At 41.3% G+C, this 20413-nt stretch overlaps 1 protein-coding gene and 2 pseudogenes across 1 annotated transcript in view; all 3 read left to right on the top strand.

The window, feature by feature from the left end:
• The first annotated feature begins 3290 nt into the window (after positions 1 to 3290).
• Znf398 (zinc finger protein 398) overlaps positions 3291 to 20413 on the top strand; it is a 40021-nt gene continuing 22898 nt past the window's right edge. Inside the window, exons 1-2 of the mRNA XM_074061212.1 lie at positions 3291 to 3534; positions 6174 to 6569. Of these exons, the coding sequence (XP_073917313.1) occupies positions 3511 to 3534; positions 6174 to 6569 (420 nt within the window). The 5' untranslated portion in view covers positions 3291 to 3510. The remainder of the gene's footprint in view (positions 3535 to 6173; positions 6570 to 20413) is intronic.
• LOC141418893 (centrosomal protein of 83 kDa-like) lies at positions 16351 to 18312 on the top strand (annotated as a pseudogene).
• On the top strand, positions 18162 to 19031 carry LOC141416821 (uncharacterized; annotated as a pseudogene).

Here is a 20413-nt window from a genome sequence, read left to right as displayed (position 1 = left end):
AAGCGGCACTCTACTGCTTGAGGAGTGGCAATCATCTTCAATAGTTAAAAAGAATTTTTGAGACTCCTCCAAGCTCTTAATTCTATATGTTGATTTCCTTTAGAAAACATTGCTAAAATCTTTTTCCTGATTTTATTCTACTGCTTAATAAACAAAAGGTTTATTAAATTTGCTACCACAGGCCAGGTGTGGTATCTCACACCTGTAATACTACTTCCTCTGGAGGCTGAGATCAGGAGGATTGAGGTTTGAGACCAGCCTAGGCAAAAAGTTGGAAGACCCATCTCAATCAATAAAAAGCTGGGTGTGTGGTGGCCTGCACCTGTCATCCCAGCAACCAGGAACCATAAAGAGGATAGTCATCCAGGCCAGCCCCTACATAAATGTGAAAACCTATTTAAAACCTATTTCAAAAATAACCAAAGCCCTTACTGGGCACTGGTGACTGTTATCCTAGTTGTTCAGGAGGCAGAGATCTGGAAGATCAATGTCCGAGGCCAGCATGGGCAAAAAGCACAATCCTATTTCAAAAATACTCAACACAAAAAAGGGATGGTAGTGTCTTAAGTGGTAGAGCACCAGCCTAGCAAGTGTGAGGCTCAAGTGGTAGAGCGCTTGCAGGTGCAAGACCCTGGGTTCAAACCCCAATAAGCAAACTCCCCCCCCTTCACACACACAATAAAAATTGCTACCACAGTATCTGACATATGACACATTTGGACATGAAAGATCAACAGTTCAACACATATAAGATTAGTGATTACTTCAACTGTTTCTGCTTTCCTGACTTAATGAAAGGTTCCTAGATCTCACACACACAGCAAATCTGACCTTGAGAAATATTTATGGAATATGAATCAATAAAGAGAAGTGCACAAAATACTAATTGCTCATGGACTAAACATGATGAAGGCTATGAGCACACTATAGTTTGTTCACACCTTCAGTTTTACATTCAGAAAATGGTTTTAGCTTAAATTGGCATAATAGAAGATTACTGTTTGTAAGCAGAAACAGTATAGACCACATCTACAATTTTTCTTCAGCTACTTACAAATTGTATTGTACACAAAAGATTTTAAAACTATCTTGTTGTGTACATTTTGCAAGATATTTAAACAAGATGGCATTAAGGTTATGGCTTTCAAAGGCTGGTAGGCTGAAGGCTTCAATTTTGTATTGTCCAGCAAAATTACCAATATAGAGAGACTTACAAATAATGGCTGCTTACAGAGAGAGAGCAGTTTTGAAAACGTGCTGAATAAATTGATGTGCCTTACCATGTCAGTCTTTTTTCCATGCTTCTTGCTGACAAAAATCTTTCTTTGATTCTATTCTAGGAAAAATGCTGAAATTGGTGTGCATGCAAGAAAAAGTAAACTGCAGGTGGGAGCTGTATTTATTTTTTAACTTTAAAGCCAACAAAATAGCTCTATTTCTAGATCTCAACTTTAAGGACAATATTTTCTCTAGCAGTTGTGTATAGTGGCAAGAGCAGACAAAGATGTTAGAAAATAGAAATTAGAAAATATAAGTGAATCTTACATCTGCTTTTGAAAATATATTATCTTCATGCAATACACAAAACTTTGGACACTGAAATTGCTTAATGAATGTCACTGCGATCCAAGAAAAAGAACTTTTCTGGTGGTACTGGGGGGGGGCGGTGTTGAACTCAGGGCTTTGCACTTGCGAGGCAGGTGCTCTCCACTTGGCCAGCCCTTTTTGCTTTTGGTCATTTTTGAGATAGGGTCTCACCTTATGCTGGCCTAGAGCACAGTCCTCCTAATTTGTTTCCCCAAATAGCTGGGATGACAGGCACGCACCATGGTGCTCAGCCATTGGTTAAGAAGGGGGTCGCTTGAATTTTTTGCCCAGGTTGGGCTAGAGCCAGGATTCTCCTGATCTCAGACTCCAAAGTAGCTAGGATTCCAGGCTTAAGCCACTGCCATTTGGCAGGTCAAAAATTTAAATTATAAGTACTACCATGTTGAGGGAGAGAAGCCAAACTTGGGAAGACAAATATCACACATTTTCACTCATATGTGGAATCTAGACCTGAAAACAATAATAATACCACATGAATGTAAAAGGAGCACTGTTTGGGGGAGAGCCAGCTGGAACAGGGAAAGGAGAGTGGTGGTGGGGGGGTGAATATGGTCATAGTGCATTATATGTATGGAAATAGCATACTAAAACTAACAAAAAGCCACTAAAGAGAAGGGGGAAAGGAGCTGTGAAGGAGTAATAGGTGAGGTGGATTTGATCAAAGTACGTTATATGCATGGAAATACCACAATGAAACCCCTTTGTACAATTAATACATGCTAATAAGAGAGGAAAATTACAACTAGTATACTTTTAATAATAAAATTATAAAACAACTTTCTTGGGAAGAAAATTCAAGGTTTTTTGTGATATTCTGATTCAGAGAATGGTGTCATTTGACTATCAACTGTTCACTGACCACAATGTATACTTAGGTATACCTCAAATTACCTACTGCGTGAGTAGCTACACTCTAAAAAATAGTGTAGGATGCTCAAGGTTAATGCCCCTGCAGGATGGTTCTCATACGTCTGTGATTTATGCACACTTTTACTGTCATAGGCACTGACTTGATTCCTTTGCTGAAAAGCAAGTTTGAGAGGACTTTGATTCATGCGCGTTTGAAAAGAGGTGTGTGGTGGAAACCCAGGGTTATGTGACTGTCTCACTGTGACACACGCTGTTAAACACACAACCCCCATATTACCAACTTTCTTCTCACCTGCCCCTTAGCACAGACCTATCAAATCATAACCTTAAATTTTATTTCTGCTGTCCTTAAAACAAATTCCCTTTTAGATCAACTTATCCAAGTAGGGTAATATTTGGTACCAACATGGGCCAGGTGGGATGTGAACCGCTTCACCTTGGCAGCCGCATTTGTACTTTCTGCAAACGGCACGTCTCCATCAGCGCCTCTACCCACGGGCTCGTTCTGAAGCTCCGCCCATTTGTACCTTGCCAAGTAGGGCTGTCGTCCAGCAGAAGCGCTGGACCTCCATGAAGAAAAATACTGCCCAGAACAAGCCCTTACTTGCGGCTGGGCCCTAAAGTATCATTTGTGGGGCCTTCTTCGGATGCGAGAGAAAACAGAGCCCACGTGGGTTGCAGACACGCAGCCTCTGCGCGCGGCAGCCGTGGGGGCCGCCAGGGGGCGCGCTGGCCGCGGCGGACCGCCCGGCGAGCGGCGCGTCTAGGCCTGCGCGGCTCCGAGCGCACTCGCTGCTCAGCCTGCGCCCGCTGAGGGGCCGCTGCAGCCGGTGCGGCGGAGGCTGCTCCCTACCCGGCTCCGCCGCGTCCCCGCGCGCCTGGAGACCCGACTGCTGCGCGAGCCGCGTCAGTGCTTGAAAGACAAGGACGGGCCGTGCCGCGCCGCCTGCGGAGAGGAACCGGCGGCGGGGCCCGTGTGGGGCGGCGGCGGCGGCGGCGGCGGCGGTTCGCGGGGCCGGGCAGCGCAGGGCCATGGCCGAGGCGGCCGCGGCTCCGGTAAGGGCGGCGCGATATGGCTGCGAGAACGGAGGGTCCCTGCGACTCGGGTGTCGGGGAAGGGAAGGAGGAGGGGGGGCATCTGGGGGCGGCGTCCCGCCACGTCTCGCGAGCCCGGCTGTGCAGCCCCCAGGGGCAGCGGAGTCCCTGTCCGCAGCCCCAAATTCTGCTCCTCCGGGGGCGAGGCCCGGGGAACCCCCGGTTGGAGGTTGCAAGCCCAGACGTGCTGTCCCGCGTCATGTCAGTCTGCAGAACCGGGAAGTGGGCTTGGGTGGGGGTGTTTTGCAGGCCGACAGCTTTTCTCCCTGCTGTGGGGACCTGTCGTCACACATTGCAGTCACCTGAGAGTCGGGTGCGCCTGCCAAAGGACAGGCGTGACAGCGGGGCCCCGCGCCCGCACACGGCGAGCCCTTGGCGGATCCGAGCGTGTGCTGATTTACTGCAGGCCTGCAGTGGGCCCAGCAGTGCGCCAGTTGCCAGGGCCACCAAGGCAACCGGGACAGTCCCTGCACGCAGCCATTCACGAAGAGGGACTGGTCAGTAGAAGAATGACTGGAAAACAGGGCTTGAACTCGCCACCTAAGAAGCCTTTGGCCTCCTCCAGGAGAGATGTTTTAATAGGTCAGGAGCAAGACCGGTCCACTGAGGAGTAGCTGGAGAGTGAGAAAAGGAAGAGGAGGAAAATAGAGCAGCAGCAATGGGGTGGGGAGCAAGAAGGGACTGCCACCTTTTCTCTTGGACATATTTTTTTTTTTTCGAAAACCTTTTTAAGATGGTAAGAAGTCATCGTGTGTCCCGTAGAAATGTACTGGAAACCACGCACATAATTTTAAATTCTCTAGTAGTCATGTTTAAAAAGTAAAAAGAGCAGGTGTAGTGGGGCACACCTGTAATTCCAGCACTCAGGAGGTGGAGACAGGAGGATCCTGAATTTGGGGCTAGCCAGGGCTACATTGTAAGACCCTGTCTCAAAAAGACCAAAACAAGGGCTGTGGTGTAGCTCAATTGATAGAGCACCTGAACCTCAAGTGTGAGACCATGAGTTCAAACACTAGTACTGTACCCTCCCCCGCACCCCCAAAAAAGAGAAGGGGCTGACATTCAGGGCATAAGTGGAGAGATTGGCTTTAAGTAGGGTGAAACTTCTGAGTCAGGAAGAAGACAGCGTGTATTAAGTTACTGATAAGTAGGAAGTGAAAAGGAATATGGAGAGAAAATTGGAAGAGTGTAGGTGGAATTACTTCAATTTTCTTCTCAAAGTAGAAAGCCAAGTCATCTCCTTTGAGTGAGGGGGCCGTGTGGTCAAGAGGTTTTGTACTCCTCATGACTCCCTGAATCAGGAGAGGCAGCATCGCCTGAGATTGTTAAAAACGCAAAATTTCCATTTTCCTCCCAGACCTACTGACCAGACCTACAAAATCTCCAGATTTTTGTACCCATTAGTTTGAGGGTTGGTAATGGCTACCTTATAAAATGGGAAAAGAAGCCTGGAGGGCACCTGACAGTCTTCAGGTCCCCACTGAGATGGAGATCATTGGTGTGTGCTGACAGCAGCTCACGTGGCTGTGTGATTTCCTTTAGTAGGTCTTACCAGCCTGCTTACAGAAACAGAATGACCAGATTGAGTCAAGGCTGGGGATTGGCTAAGCAGGTGAGTCAGAGAAACATGAGTTAAAGAGGAATTAAAAGTGGCTGGAATGGCCAAGCAGAGAAGAAAGCAAAGCCAGGAATAGGCAGATAAGCCAGGAACAAATGGAATCATCAAAGGGCTGAAATTATTATTAATGGAATCGCAGACCAGGTGAAATGAGAATAAAGGACTGCAGTAGAGGAGGTGGTAGCCAGAAAGTTGTTATCAAGTTAGAGAGTTAGAAGGCTTTGTTTAGATCATCCTAGTCCAACCTGCTGTTTGTTACAGGAATTTCTTCTACTCTTTGATTCAAAGTATGTTCAATGATAAAGCAGCCTTTTACTTTCTTGGAAAGATTTAGTTAAAAATTATTTATTATAGACCAAGGTTTGTCAGCCTGAAAAATTTCTAGGTGTTGATCCTAGTCTGCCTTTCAGAGTGATGTAGAGTAAGATTAAGCAAGTCTGTTCTGTCTTCTGTTTTATAACCCTCAAATATTTAAGATCAGTTGTCATGTTTTCTCCAGGCTCACCATCTCAGCTTGTTCAGTTATTACTGAATGGTATGGTTGTGGCATGTAAACTGGATGGCCAATGGGGCCAGAGCATGTGTCTATAAGGGGTTTGTCAGACGGTGCTGAGTTCAGAGAAACCTGGAAAGGATCTTTGTGTACTTTTGCTTTTTCTAGAGATAGAGGAGATAGTAGCAACCTGAACCTCTAGGCCTGATATTAGAGGAGACGTGCCAGACTGGTTCTTAAAAAACCAGTTCCATTTATTCAGTATCTTTCTAAATCCATTTCGGAACCACCAAAACAGTTCTGTTGGCTTGTGATGCCAGTGAGCTCCAAAACAGTTAGACTGATGCAGGCGCTGTAAAACTGTTGTGAAATTGTGTTAAGATTAATCTCAGCCGGACTGTTCAGCAGTCCTTATCTGATTGTTGTTTGGAGTTAGGGCTCCTTCTAATACTCTATGTCTTGTCTATCCCATCTCTCCATTGCTCACAGACTTCTGAATGGGACACCGAGTGCCTTACATCCTTGCAGCCCCTTCCTCTTCCTACACCTCCAGCAACAAATGAGGCACACCTGCAGACCGCAGCCATCTCCCTGTGGACAGTGGTGGCTGCTGTGCAGGCCATAGAGAGGAAAGTGGAGGTCCACAGCCGGCGACTCCTACATCTAGAAGGCAGAACAGGGACAGCAGAGAAGAAGCTAGCCAGCTGTGAAAAAACAGTGACTGAGCTTGGGAACCAGCTGGATGGCAAGTGGGCTGTACTGGGGACTCTGCTGCAGGAGTATGGGCTGCTGCAGAGGCGACTGGAGAACCTGGAGAACTTGTTGAGAAACAGGAACTTCTGGATCCTGAGGCTCCCTCCAGGTATTAAAGGAGATATACCAAAGGTAATACTTCACTTTTAGGTATAAAGTGATACACTGGTAGCAAAGGGATAGTCTTGGTCAATCAGTTGCTTAGATATTTTTACTTTCTTTTTAAATTTCTTAAAATGTTTTAATGGAAGTAACCATGAGGGTGTTTTGTGTTTATCTATTTGGGAAACATTTTATGTTCATTCTGGTGCTCATTTAGAGTGTTAAGCTGCTGGTGTTTTAACACTTTCCCAGCCAGAGTTGGCTATCTGGTAGATGGGTGTTTTTGCCTTTGCTTTCTCCTGTCTTACTTAAACAGGAGTCACTTCTTTGTTTTTCTTTTTTCTTTTTTTTTTTGTTGTCAGTACTGAGGTTTGAATTTAGGGCCTCCCACTTGCTAGGCACATGTTCTACCACTTGAGCCAATCCAATAGGCCTTTTTTGTGTTGAGTATTTTCAAGATAGGGTCTTACAAACTATTTAGCTTGGGCTGGCTTCAAACCCTGATCCTCCTGAGCCATGTGCCAGCTTTTTTTTTTCCTTTTTTTGGCGGGGGGGGAGGGTACTGAATTTGAACTCAGGGCCTCATATATGCTAGGCAGGTGCTCTTACCACTTAAGCCACTCTGCCAGCTCCACTTCTATCTCTGTTAACTTGAAGTTTAAGGGGGAGAATATCAGTGAGGAATCTAAATTCAGTATCAGTTAATTTGAATTTGTTGGCAATTCTGGTGAAAAGTTAGAGGGAGGACAAGGTAAGAGATGTACTGTGACATGGTTAATGTAAGTGTTGGAGAATAACTGTAGGTCTAGGATTGATGTGGATCCTGGCCTTTATAGAAGCAGCATGCTGGATGTGCCACACTGCTCGAGGAAACAGCCCCTAAAGCAAAAGGAAGTAAACCTTATTCTAAAGCTATGGCAGACACCCTTCAGGCAGCCAGTTTCCAAACATGCCTATTTACTGATTTGTTCAACAAACATTTCTTGAAAACTTCCTATTTGATCTGCATCCTAAGGACATAGCAGTGAACAATTCACTAGTAAGCTCTCTTGGGGCTTATATTTTTCCTGGGGAAAGAAAATATAAACACATATACAAATACATTTAAATACTTTGATAAAAGTAAATCAAAATACTTTCTGGTGGTCTGTTTTCAAGAGGATGTCATCTTCTCTGAAATGTTACAGGATGTCAGAGAAGTTCTCATTAAGGAGTAATTTTTAGGCTGCGAGTGAACTTCAGGGAAGGACCCCAGTGAGAAGATTTGAAGAAGAGCTTTCCAGGCAGAATAGAGTAACTGATGCAAAATCCCTAAGGCGCAAGAGATTTGTAATACAAAGGAAAATGAAAAAGGCCAGTTAGCTGATAGGCATGCTTGAATAGGCACATGATTGGAGAAATGGGTAGAGGGTCAAATCATAAAGGGCAGTATTTTTCAGTCCTGGCTGTACATAGGAATCACCTGACTAGGTGGTGTTGCCTGCTTCTAACCCCAGGACTCAGTAGCTAAGGCAGGAGAATCATGGAGTCCTTCCAGATGTTCTTTGGGCTCACTTAAATTTAGTATTTGTTACTAGAAGAGCAGTTTGGGTAAGTTAAAGTTATTGTCTTCCCTAGATAAATGGATAGCATTTAAATTGTCCATCTTGCTGGCAGAGTAGCTCAAGTGGTAGAGCAAGTGTGAGGCCTTGAGTTCAAATCCCAGTATTGCCAAAAGCATATATAAAATAATATGATTCATCCTAATTATTTCTTCATGAAATTAAAATGTATTTGATTCTGGTCAAAATGGTTTGAAGGTGTACTAGATTGAAATATAGAAAATAATTTTTTGTGTCCTTGCTTTGTTGAAAATGCCTTTACTCTACCCTTACATTTAAATGTTAAGTTCTAGGTCCAAAATAATTTTCCCTCAAAAAATTTCTTTCTTTGTTTTTAATTTTAATTAGTTTATTTCTTGATGCTATGCTGGGGTTGGAACCCATGGCCTCATACATGCTAAGAGAGCTTCACGACTGAGCAACATCCCAGCCCTATTTTTTCTTTTTAATATGGTTTTATATACAAAATTTACTATTTTAACCATTTGCTACTTAATGACATTTCAGTGGCCTTAAGTACATTCAAGTAGGAGCAATCATGAGCCCTCTTTATCTCTAAATCTTTTCCATCTTCCCAAACTGAAACTCTATACTTTTACACTATTCATTGCCCACAGTCCCTGGCAATCACCATTCTTTTTTGTGGTGCTGGGGATGGAACCTAAGGCTTGCTCATGCTAGACAAGTGCTGTACCACTGAGCTACATCCCCAGCCTTTACTTTCAGTTTCAATAAATTTGACTAGGCACCTACTATATAAACAGAGTCATGCAGCATTTGTTCTTCTGTGAATGATTTATTTCATTTAGCATGATGACCTCAAGGTTCATCCATGTTGTAGTATGTATCAGAATGTCCTTCCTTTTTAAGGCTGAATGATACTCTAGAATTTTAAAGTCATTGGGCCTTTGTCTCATGACATCAAATGCTGTCATTATGAACTCCTCATTTGTTTGTATTTTTCCCTGTCTGGAAGCATTGTATGTTTTTCTAAAATGTATTGAGGGTGTGTATGGGTGGAAGTTTAAAAAATTTTATTTTCACCAGGCACTAGTCGTTCATACCTGTAATCCTAGGTACTCAGGAGGTGGAGATCAGGAGGATCGCAGTTCCAAGCCAGCCCAGGCAAACACTTCCGCGTGACCCTATCATGAAACACCCTTCACAAAAATAGGGCTAGTGTAGACTTGAGGTGTGGCTCAGGCAGTAGAGTGCCTCCTTTACAAAAATAGGGCTAGTGGAGTGGCTCAAGGTATAGGCCCTGAGTTCAAGCCCCAGTACTGAAAAAAAAGTTATTTTCAACACTTAATGTGACAGAAGTCTGATGTCATCAGCTCTGAGAAGTTTTCTCTTATGTTTCTATTTTTGTAATACTTCTTTTCCCTTCTCATTTTTAACAATTATATATTTAATTTTCAAGAATATTTATTTTAGACTCCTTTTAAAGCAGCCTGAATTTTTAAAATGGATGCTATGTATGCTCAAATTTTGGTGAAAATGTAGATTAGAGGTTTATTTTGGTTTATTTTTCTTCTAGTACTATTGGTAGTGTCCGTTCATCTTGGTACTGTTACTTATTTTTGAATATTGGCTAATCCTTGGCTGGTTGTTCATATTGACAAGTAAAGAATTAGGTTGATTAACAGTTATATGAAGCCGGCATGCATCTTCTGCAATGACACAGGTCTTTTTATTCAAGAGTTTGTTCTTTGCAAGACAGGACCCTTCCTATAGGTGTTTCATCACACCAAGATGCCTTGGCAAGGAGCAGATAGGTAGAGACCACCCAGAAAGTCAGGTGGTACCCTAAGTCGTCAGCACCCTGGCTGGAAATCCATGCTGTCTCTAGGCAGGTTGTTAAATTTTTTTAGAGGTGAGGGCTCTGGTTTCAGTTTTGAGATAAATGCTGCTGCTGTCTCTCTCTGGCAAGACTGATGAGGTGGAAAAGGAGGGGCCACTGTTCTAAAAACAGGCCTCTAAACTGCTGTTCATAACCACTTTTTACTCCTATGTGTCTGCCAACTTTAGGTTCAGAATTTCTTTGGGTTCCTTGACTGTGGCTCTCTCCTGTGTGGCCTCTCTCAGAGGAGCTGACTATTGACTATTGAGAACTGCCTAACTCCTCAGCTCTCAATGAGAATCTCACCAAAAACTGATCTACCCAATGGCCCCTCCTTGTTCTTTGTTCCATTGTGGATATAGTCTCTCCTGACCTTATTTACTAGTATGTCAGTGGAAGAGGAAAGTGAATGTGTTTAATTTAAAATTGAAACAAGAGCTCCATCCTGGTCCTTTATTTTTGTCACTATTTTGTCAGATGTATTTTGTGTGTGTGTGTGTGTGTGTGTGTGTGTGTGTGTGTGTGTGTCTGTTGAACTCAGGGCCTCAGGCTTGGTAAGCAGGTGCTCTAAGGCTTGAGCCACTCCACCAGCCTTGTTTTGTGTTGGTTATTTTCGAGGTAGGATCTCACAAAGTATCCCCCCGGGCTGGAACCGCAATCCTCCTAATCTCTCCCTCCTGAAATAGCTAGGATTACAGGCATGAGCCATCAGTATTCATCAGATGTATTTTTGTTATAAACTAAAACAGATTGCTTGTAGTTAGGCTAAACAAAAACAGACTATTAACTTTATAAGTTTATTCAGCCTGATTTTAGTTACTGAGCAGAATGTAAAGAATAGTAGTTTATGGTTCTAGCCCCTAAGGAACAAAATTTCTAACTAAGGAGAAAATATCAACACAAATAAAACAATTAGAGAGGGAAAATAGTATTAATAAGAGCTATCATAAATTAATAGTACTGTATGGATCTTGAAATCTTAAATACTATGTTAAATTTATGAAAGGGAGTATGTTAAGACCTATACAATACCAGTGAGTTGTGATCTTATGTAATAAGTTAATATTCAGTGCAAACTATACAGAATCTGGAAAATGGACTAGAGAAGAAAGTTAGTCTATATTCAGCTCTGTTGAAGTTTGTCTTCATTTTTTTTAGAATAGTTTCTCTAGTCTGGGTGTGGTTGCTCATATCTATAATCCTAGCTACTTGGGAGGCAGAGATCAGGAGGACTGCATTTGAGGCCAGACCTGGCAAAAAGTTCAGGAAACCCACACCTCAACCAATAAAAGCTGGGTATGGTACACACATCTGTCATTCCACTATGCTGGAAGCTTAAATAGGAGAATTTTGGTTCAGGCCGGCCAGGGCATAAAGTGAGGCCCCATCTCAAAAAAAAAGCATCCAGGCACAAGAGGCTCACGCCAGTAAGCCTACCTATTTTGGAGGCATAGATTAGGGGGATTGTGGTTTGAGGCCAGCCCAGGTAAATAGCTCTATCTTGAAAAAACCCAACACAAAAAAGGCTAGTTCAGTGGCTCAAATGCTAGAGCGCCTGACTAACAAGCGTGAGGCCCTAAGTTCAAACCCTAGTACCACTAAAAAAAAAGAGAGAGAAAGAAAGAAACTTCCTAAGAAAAGATGCACAGGAGGCATACTTTTTGAGTCCTTGCATATTTGGAATATCTTTAATTCAATATGGGATTGATATTTTAGTTTTTAAGATTTTGTGAAAACACTTCTCCCTCAGATTTTGAGCTATTACTTCATTATCTTTTACTATACAGTGTTGTTTTTGAGTAATCTGATTTTTATTCCTTTGTAGAAAATTATTCCTTTCCCTGGAAGTTTCTGGAATCTTCTTTGTAGAGTTGATAATATGAAATACCATAATGATGTGTCTAGACACAGATTTTTCTTTTACCCAGTTGTGCTGTGTGTTTAGTGTACTCTAAAAACTTGTATTCTCCTAGAAAATTCTCTTTAATTTCTTAGTTTAAAAAAATAAAATTTTCTCCATTTCCTCTGTCCTCACTTTCTGGAACTCTTATTAGTTAGCTATCGAACCTCCTAGGTTTAGTCTTTGTATTAATTCTCTCTTTCTCTCTCTTTCACTTTCCCCTGCTTTCTCTTTCCCTTACTCTTTCCTCTCCCCCTCCCTGCCTCTCTTTCTCTTTTCTCTCCCTCTGTTCTTACTTTCTGGAATTCTTACTAGTTAGATATCGAACCTTCTGGATTTATTCTTTGTGTTTATTCTCTCTCTCTTGCTTTCGCTCTCACTCTCTCACTCACTCTGTGTCTTCACCTCCTCTACCTTTCCCAGTCTCAACACATTGCTCAGGTTGGTTTCTAACTGTGGCCTCAAGTGATCCTCCTGCCTTACCCACCCAAGTAGCTGCTATTTCAGGTATGTACACCACACCTGGTTCTCTTTTCTTTACCTGTCTTTGTGTTCTATATTCTGACAGACTATCATGACTTTATCTTCCAGTCCTCTTATTGAATTTTTGTTTTCATTTTATTTATTTACCTTTTTATTATTATTTTTAGTAGGACTTGGGTTAGAAGTCAGGGCTTTGCACTTGCAAAGCAGACACTAACACTTGAGATGCCAGTTCATTTTGTTCTGGTTGTTTTGGAGATGGAGTCTGTTTTTTTTGAGATGCTCATGAACTATCTGCCCTAGCTGGCCTGAGGATCTCACCCTCCTCAGTAGCTAGGATTACAGGTATGAGCCACCAGTGCCTGGCTCTTTCATTGAATTTTTAATTTTTTTGGTGGATCTGGGGCTTGAACTCAGGGCCTACACCTTGAGCCACTCTACCAGCCCATTTTTGTGACGGGTTTTTTTTCGAGATAGGGTCTTGCAGGCTGTTTGCCAAGGCTGGCTTCAAACCGCGATCTTCCTGATCTCTTGTCTCCTGGGTGGCTAGGATTACAGGCGTGAGTCACCTGGTGCCCAGCTCATTACGTTTTTTAAGTTTGGAAAAAAGTGTAGCCATACTCAAAGATATATACATTTTATTCACCCAGTGTCTGTTGTCTGTCCGCCTCATTGTCTTTTTTTCCATAGCATCCTGATTTTACTTTATTGTAACAGTGTTTTCTTTTTTTGGCAGTACAGGGGTTTGAACTCAGGGCCTCATGCTTGCTAGGCAAGTGCTCTACAACTTGAGTTATGGCCCCAAATGGTCATTGATACTTAGTAATTAGTTTACATTTAAGAATAAAACTGAGAAAGCTGTCAGGTGAGAGGAGGCAGAGCCAGCCATTACTATACATAACCCAGTGCCAGGATAAGAAAGCTTTATATCAGGTAATGACATCTGCGCTGGGCACTTTAGTTTCTCCAGATAACTCTTGTATTTCTTCACAGAAGAATGTTCCAGTCTTTGCCGACGGATCAGTGCCTATCTTTAGACCATTCTGTGCTGGGAAGTGGGAGATTCTGTCCTGAATATGACTATTTCTTATGTGAAACTTTGACTACAGGGGCAGAACTCATAATTATCCTCTTCAGTTTTCTTGTGTAAATGTAGGACTACAAAAGTCCCAGCCCTTTTAGAGTTATCCCAGCCCTATTATAACTGTTCCTAAACTTTCTTGTCCACGTTATTAATTTGCATATAGTCATATGCACCTTTTGGGCAGAAACTGTATTTTAATAATTATGGTGCTTAGGGAGAAACTTGTATATGTGGATTCTCAGAATGTTTGGTTATGTGAATTAAATACTGCTCTGCAGTTGTTCCTAATGCTGAGTGACTATTTATAAGCAATGGTCTCCTCCCTCCCAAAACTCATATCCTCTAGGTCTATCACCTTATTCCTTAAAAACATTTTGAACTACAGGATGGACTGAATCTTAATTTTTCCAGTATTTTGCAACTAAATAGACGTCTACACTTAAAGATTTGTTGAATGTAGCTGAGTGTAGGTGGCTTAGGAGGCAGAGATCAGGAGGATCACAGTTCAAAACCAGCTCCAACCAAATAGTTTGAGAGGCCCTATCTAAAAAAAAAACAAAAACAAAAACTGAAACCATTCCCTCTAAAATCAGGAACCAGACAAGGATGCCCACTATCTCCACTCCTATTCAACATAGTACTGGAATTCCTAGCCAGAGCAATTAGGCAAGAAGAAGGAATAAAAGGAATACAAATAGGTAAAGAAACTGTCAAAATATCCCTATTTGCAGACGACATGATCCTATACCTTAAAGACCCAAAAAACTCTACTCAGAAGCTTCTAGACATCATCAATAGCTATAGCAAGGTAGCAGGATATAAAATCAACATAGAAAAATCATTAGCATTTCTATACACTAACAATGAGAAAACTGAAAAAGAATGTATGAAAACAATTCCATTTACGATAGCCTCAAAAAAAAATCAAATACCTAGGTGTAAACCTAACAAAAGATGTGAAAGACCTCTACAAGGAAAACTATACACTTCTGAAGAAAGAGATTGAGGAAGACTATAGAAAGTGGAGAGATCTCCCATGCCCATGGATTGGTAGAATCAACATAGTAAAAATGTCAATACTCCCAAAAGTAATCTACATGTTTAATGCAATTCCCATCAAAATTCCAATGACATTCATTAAAGAGATTGAAAAATCTACTGTTAAATTTATATGGAAACACAAGAGGCCACGAATAGCCAAGGCAATACTCAGTCAAAAGAACAATGCAGGAGGTATCACAATACCTGACTTCAAACTATATTACAAAGCAATAACAACAAAAACAGCATGGTACTGGCACAAAAACAGACATGAAGACCAGTGGAACAGAATAGAGAACCCAGATATGAAGCCACACAACTATAACCAACTTATCTTTGACAAAGGAGCTAAAAATATACGATGGAGAAATAGCAGCCTCTTCAACAAAAACTGCTGGGAAAACTGGTTAGCAGTCTGCAAAAAACTGAAACTAGATCCATGTTTATCACCCTATACCAAGATTAACTCAAAATGGATCAAGGATCTTAATATCAGACCCCAAACTCTTAAGTTGATACAGGAAAGAGTAGGAAATATTCTGGAGTTAGTAGGTATAGGTAAGAACTTTCTCAATGAAACCCCAGCAGCACAGCAACTAAGAGATAGCATAGATAAATGGGACCTCATAAAGCTAAAAAGCTTCTGTTCATCAAAAGAAATGGTCTCTAAACTGAAGAGAACACCCACAGAGTGGGAGAAAATATTTGCCAACTATACATCAGACAAAGGACTGATAACCAGAATATATAGGGAACTTAAAAAACTAAATTCTCCCAAAACTAATGAACCAATAAAGAAATGGGCAAGTGAACTAAACAGAACTTTCTCAAAAGAAGAAATTCAAATGGCCAGAAAACACATGAAAAAATGCTCACCTTCTCTAGCAATAAAGGAAATGCAAATTAAAACCACACTAAGATTCCACCTCACCCCTGTTAGAATAGCCATCATCAGCAACACCACCACCAACAGGTGTTGGCGAGGATGCGGGGAAAAAGGAACCCTCTTACACTGTTGGTGGGAATGTAGACTAGTACAACCACTCTGGAAAAAAATTTGGAGGCTACTTAAAAAGCTGGACATCGATCTACCATTTGATCCAGCAATACCACTCTTGGGGATATACCCAAAAGACTGTGACACAGGTTACTCCAGAGGCACCTGTACACCCATGTTTATTGCGGCACTATTCACAATAGCCAAGTTATGGAAACAGCCAAGATGCCCCAGCACTGACGAATGGATGAAGAAAATGTGGTATCTATACACAGTGGAATTTTATGCAGCCATGAAGAAGAACGAAATGTTATCATTTGCTGGTAAATGGATGGAATTGGAGAACATCATTCTGAGTGAGGTTAGCCTGGCCCAAAAGACCAAAAATCGTATGTTCTCCCTCATATGTGGACATTAGATCAAGAAACACAACAAGGGGATTGGACTTTGATTACATGATAAAAGCGAGAGCACACAAGGGAGGTATGAGGATAGGTAAGACACCTGAAAACTAGCTAGCATTTGTTGCCCTTAACGCAGAGAAACTAAAGCAGATACCTTAAAAGCAACTGAGGCCAATAGGAAAAGGGGAACAGGTACTAGAGAAAAGGTTAGATCAAAAAGAATTAACCTAGAAGGTAACACCCACGCACAGGAAATCAATGTGAGTCAATGCCCTGTATAGCTCTCCTTATCTCAACCAGCAAAAACCCTTGTCCCTTCCTGTTATTGCTTATACTCTCTCTACAACAAAATTAGAAATAAGGGCAAAACAGTTTCTGCTGGGTATTGGGGAGGGGGAGAGGGAGGGGGCGGAGTGGGTGGTAAGGGAGGGGGTGGGGGCAGGGGGGAGAAATGAACCAAGCCTTGTATGCACATATGAATAATAAAAGAAAAAGGAAAAAAAAACACAACAACAACAACAAAAAACCCAAAACCAAAAAACCATCACAAAAATGGGCTGGTAGAATGGCTCAAGGTGTAGGCTCTGAGTTCAAAACCCAGTACTGCAAAAAAAAAAAAAGAAAAGAAAAGAAAAGTAACATGTCATTGTGTGAAACAAAATACTGAGAAATAGAGAAAATGGTTGGCTGTACCAATACCCTGAGTGTAGGATGGTATCACGTAACCCAGGTCCTCATTACTTGACCCCAGTGCCTTGGTGAGATGAGTTGAGTAGATGTTGATGGTTAGAGACGTGGAAATCTGCCCCACTCAGGTCTGCCTAGAGCACCTGTTACGGTTAAGTTTTATGTGCACTTGCTGCAGTTACTGTGTGTAGGTATGCTATAATTTGACCTGCTGAGGTTTTGCTTTAGCAAGAAGGAAATGGGAAATACTTTTAGAAAGAAAACTGAAACAGTAAGAAAGTCAGAACTTATTTTAACATGGCTCCCAGCTCACTTTCCAATGTGGATACTTTTCCCAATAGTTTTCCTCCCGGTGGAGACAGTGGGCTGACACATTCTCTTGAGCTGAGTTCCAAAAATGTTGACCTTGAAGGGTGAGGATGTGAACATTGTAAAACTAATTGTCAGACTCTGAAAGCCGGACATAGAAGGTTTTAGAATGAGTACATAAAGTTACAAAATGAATTCAAGTGTCTGTTCAGTGAAAAGCAAACTTACCAAGAAAAATTTCAGCTGTGCTTCAAGAACTAAGAGGGGAATTAAAGAAAACTAAAGACTTAGAAGGAATGAAGTTGTAAGGTATTTTCTCCACAAAAATTGGAGTTGTTAAAGAGTCTAAACACAGCAAGAATTAGAAACTCAAATGAGAAAGTGTATTTTTGGAATCTGGACGTAGAAGTGGCCTAAAATAGAGCTGAATATGATAAACTTCTCTACAGACATATGTTTCTCCAGTCAGAATCTAAACATCAGAGGTTGGGGATGTAGCTCAGAGGATGACTTGCATGTGCGAGGCCTTGAGTTTAGTCTCTAGTACTGCAAAATAAAAACAAACAAACAACCCCCTCCAAAAGCCCTGAACAGTATGAAGAAGAATGTAAATGTATTTTTGAAGAAAAAAATAAAATGTGAATCCAAGATTGCAAGGTTAGAGAAAAATGAACTCCATAATCAGATACTTAGTGTTGATCTCATAAGAGATAACAAATGACTTCTTCCTTAACAAGTTGAAGAAAAAGTCCACTTATTTCAGAAATTAAAATACTCAGAAGCTGAAGTAGCAAAATGAAGGACTGTTAAAGAATTTTGATGCTCAGGTAGAAAATATCCAAAGAATACAAGTGTGGCAGTTGTCTGAGATACAGGCTACTGTCAGATCTTCAGAGGCTGAATAAGTCAGCTCTACCCTGGGCTAACTGCTTGGGAAAAAAAGCCACAGTCAGGCTGGGGATATAGATTAGTGGTAGAATGCTTTTGTAGTATGTATGAGGCCCTGAGTTTGATCCCCAGCATACAAAACAAACAAACCGCAATCAAGCAACAATAAAATATCCTTTAAATTAGTAAATTGCATAAAAATGAGCAAGAAATAAATATATTGGTCAGTGAAGAACTGAAAAGTTTAAACTATATTTAACAGATAAAACTGGTGGCAGCAAGATCTAGGAATGAGCTAGAAAGAGAAAAGAATAAAATTCAAGATGAACTGGATAGTCAATTAATTCTCAAATCAGCTGTTGAATACCACATAGTACCCTTAGTAGAGATGGAGCCAAGGGTGGTGGTATGCGCCTGTAGTCCCAGCTACTTGGGAGGCCAAGGCAGGAGGATTGCTTGAACCCAGGAGTGCGAGTCTAGCCTGGGCAACATAGCAAGACCACATCTCTTAAAAAAAAAGAAAAGATCATGAATTAGTATGTAAAAGTATATGCTGGCAAGGAAGTAGGCTGTCAAGTGTTTGTGGTATTGCAAAATGTACAGCTAGAGTTTGAGGTTAGTGTATTCAGTGAAAATGATGTCTGGAGGCAATCTGAAAAGAGTCAGTGTGAAGAGAAACTGTGAGCTTCACAGATGGCAGGAGTTGGCCATAAGGGAACTTAAGGGTATTAGGTTAAATGTCAGCAAATTGTGAACACTGAAAACTCAGAGAAATGAAAATTCTGACCTGAAACAGCAGATCAGTAGTTCTCAGACCAAGTGACCTCATTTGCAGAGTCAGAGAATGATTGCTGAATTTAAACCAAAAATTTAAGGAAACAGTGGAAAGGTTGAAACAGGAATACCAAAATTTAAGAAGCCAAGCTGAAAGTATAACTAGCAGGTGAAAAGACATTGGAAGAGGAACAGACATAATTGTTGAAAGAAAAGCATAGTTTTCATGAATGTATCACAGAGAAGAAATATGTCATCAAGCTAAAGAGAAATGACTGAACTGCAATGGCCTAGAAAGAGAGAAAATCACATCACAAACACAAATGGAAGAGATCGCAGAAGAAAGCAGAAATCTTGGAGGCTCATGGAAAAGAAGGAAACAAAGTCAGATGTTAAAAGGCAAAATGTTCCATTTGAAGAATATATAAGGCACACCCTGGAACTTTGCCCCCCGAACCCGCCCCCAAAAAAGGTCCCAAATTGACAAACAGTAAGAGGAAGATGCCTTTAGAAGACATCACAAGATCTGTCCAAAGGAAGAGAAAGAATGTAAACAGACATCTTTCAGAAATTAAAATCCCAGGCAAGCTAGTCTTGGTGGTTCTTGCCTGTAATTCCAGCACCTGGGAGACTAAGGCAGGAGGATCTCAAGTTTGAGGCCAGCCTGGGCTGTATAGCAAGACCTGTCTCAAAAAACCCAAACCAATACAAAAAAACTAGCCAATATGAGAAGAGGCTTTTCACAGTCCCTTCTGAAAGCTCTTTAAAAGGGAAAATGGGATATAATTAGTGAGAATTTCTGTGGTCCTTAGGGCTGGTGGTGATATCAAAGCTTTACCATCTCTAGTGGATCAGAATACAAAAAACTAATGGGAATCCTTTCATGAGAAGTAAATGATAAAATTGATTCTTTTACCCACAAAGTAAGATTTCTTCAAAAACCACCTTGCTTTGCTGCAAGTACATTGACCAAGGAATAAGCTGTATTGTCAAGTGGTAAGAAAGGATAAAAAGCTTGTATACATCCAGGTGGGAGAATACATATTTTAATTTTTTTATTATACATACATGCATTTGGTTCATATAAACTAAATCGACATATAAGACATTGAAGAGATGAAGATTAGTTCATAATTAAGATCTGACATTTTGAACCTCAACATTCAGGAAAAGGAAAATGAAGACTTTTTACATCATTACCAAAAATCAGTAAATTTGGAGGAAAATGTTTGTTAAAAAACAACAACACAAAAAAATATTCAAGAGCTGTGCGCCGGTGATCCTAGCTACTCAGGAGGCAGAGATCAGGAGGCTCACTGTTTGAAGCCAGCCTGAGCAAATAGTTTGTGAGCCCCTATCTTGAAAATACCCATCACAAAAAAAAAAAAAATCAAGGCTTAGAAAAAGACTTAAAGATATACAGAAAAGGCATAATGAATTTTGAAGTTTAATTTTGGTTCCATACGTGCTTCCGATGTCAGTTCTGTTAGCTCTCGGTCATGAGGCATGGAACGTTCCTTTCCTCCTTATGCATCAAGAGGAGCTCTATTTGGCAAAAGACTAGAAGAACTAGAAACAACACAGAACTAGAGCTAATCTTCTGCAGAATGATATTCTTGGATAAGGGCAGATCAAAATAAGGAAATGAGAGTCAATGAAGCTGGAAGTTTTAACATGTGTAGCACTGAGATCCTTTCTTACTGTTTGCAAAACACTTGAACATGCCTCAAAAAAAGGTGCCAGCAAGCACTTTTTTTGTGTGAGCATCAGTGGCTCACACTTGCAATTCTAGCTACTCAGGAGGCATAGATTAGGAGGATCGCAGTTTGAAGCCCAGCCTGGGGAAATAGTTGGTGAGACCCTATC

This window comes from Castor canadensis, chromosome 2, assembly GCF_047511655.1.
Source record: "Castor canadensis chromosome 2, mCasCan1.hap1v2, whole genome shotgun sequence".
Classification (NCBI taxonomy): domain Eukaryota; kingdom Metazoa; phylum Chordata; class Mammalia; order Rodentia; family Castoridae; genus Castor; species Castor canadensis.
Note: the sequence above shows the minus strand (reverse complement) of the source record. Positions and strands in the feature narration are given on the sequence as shown.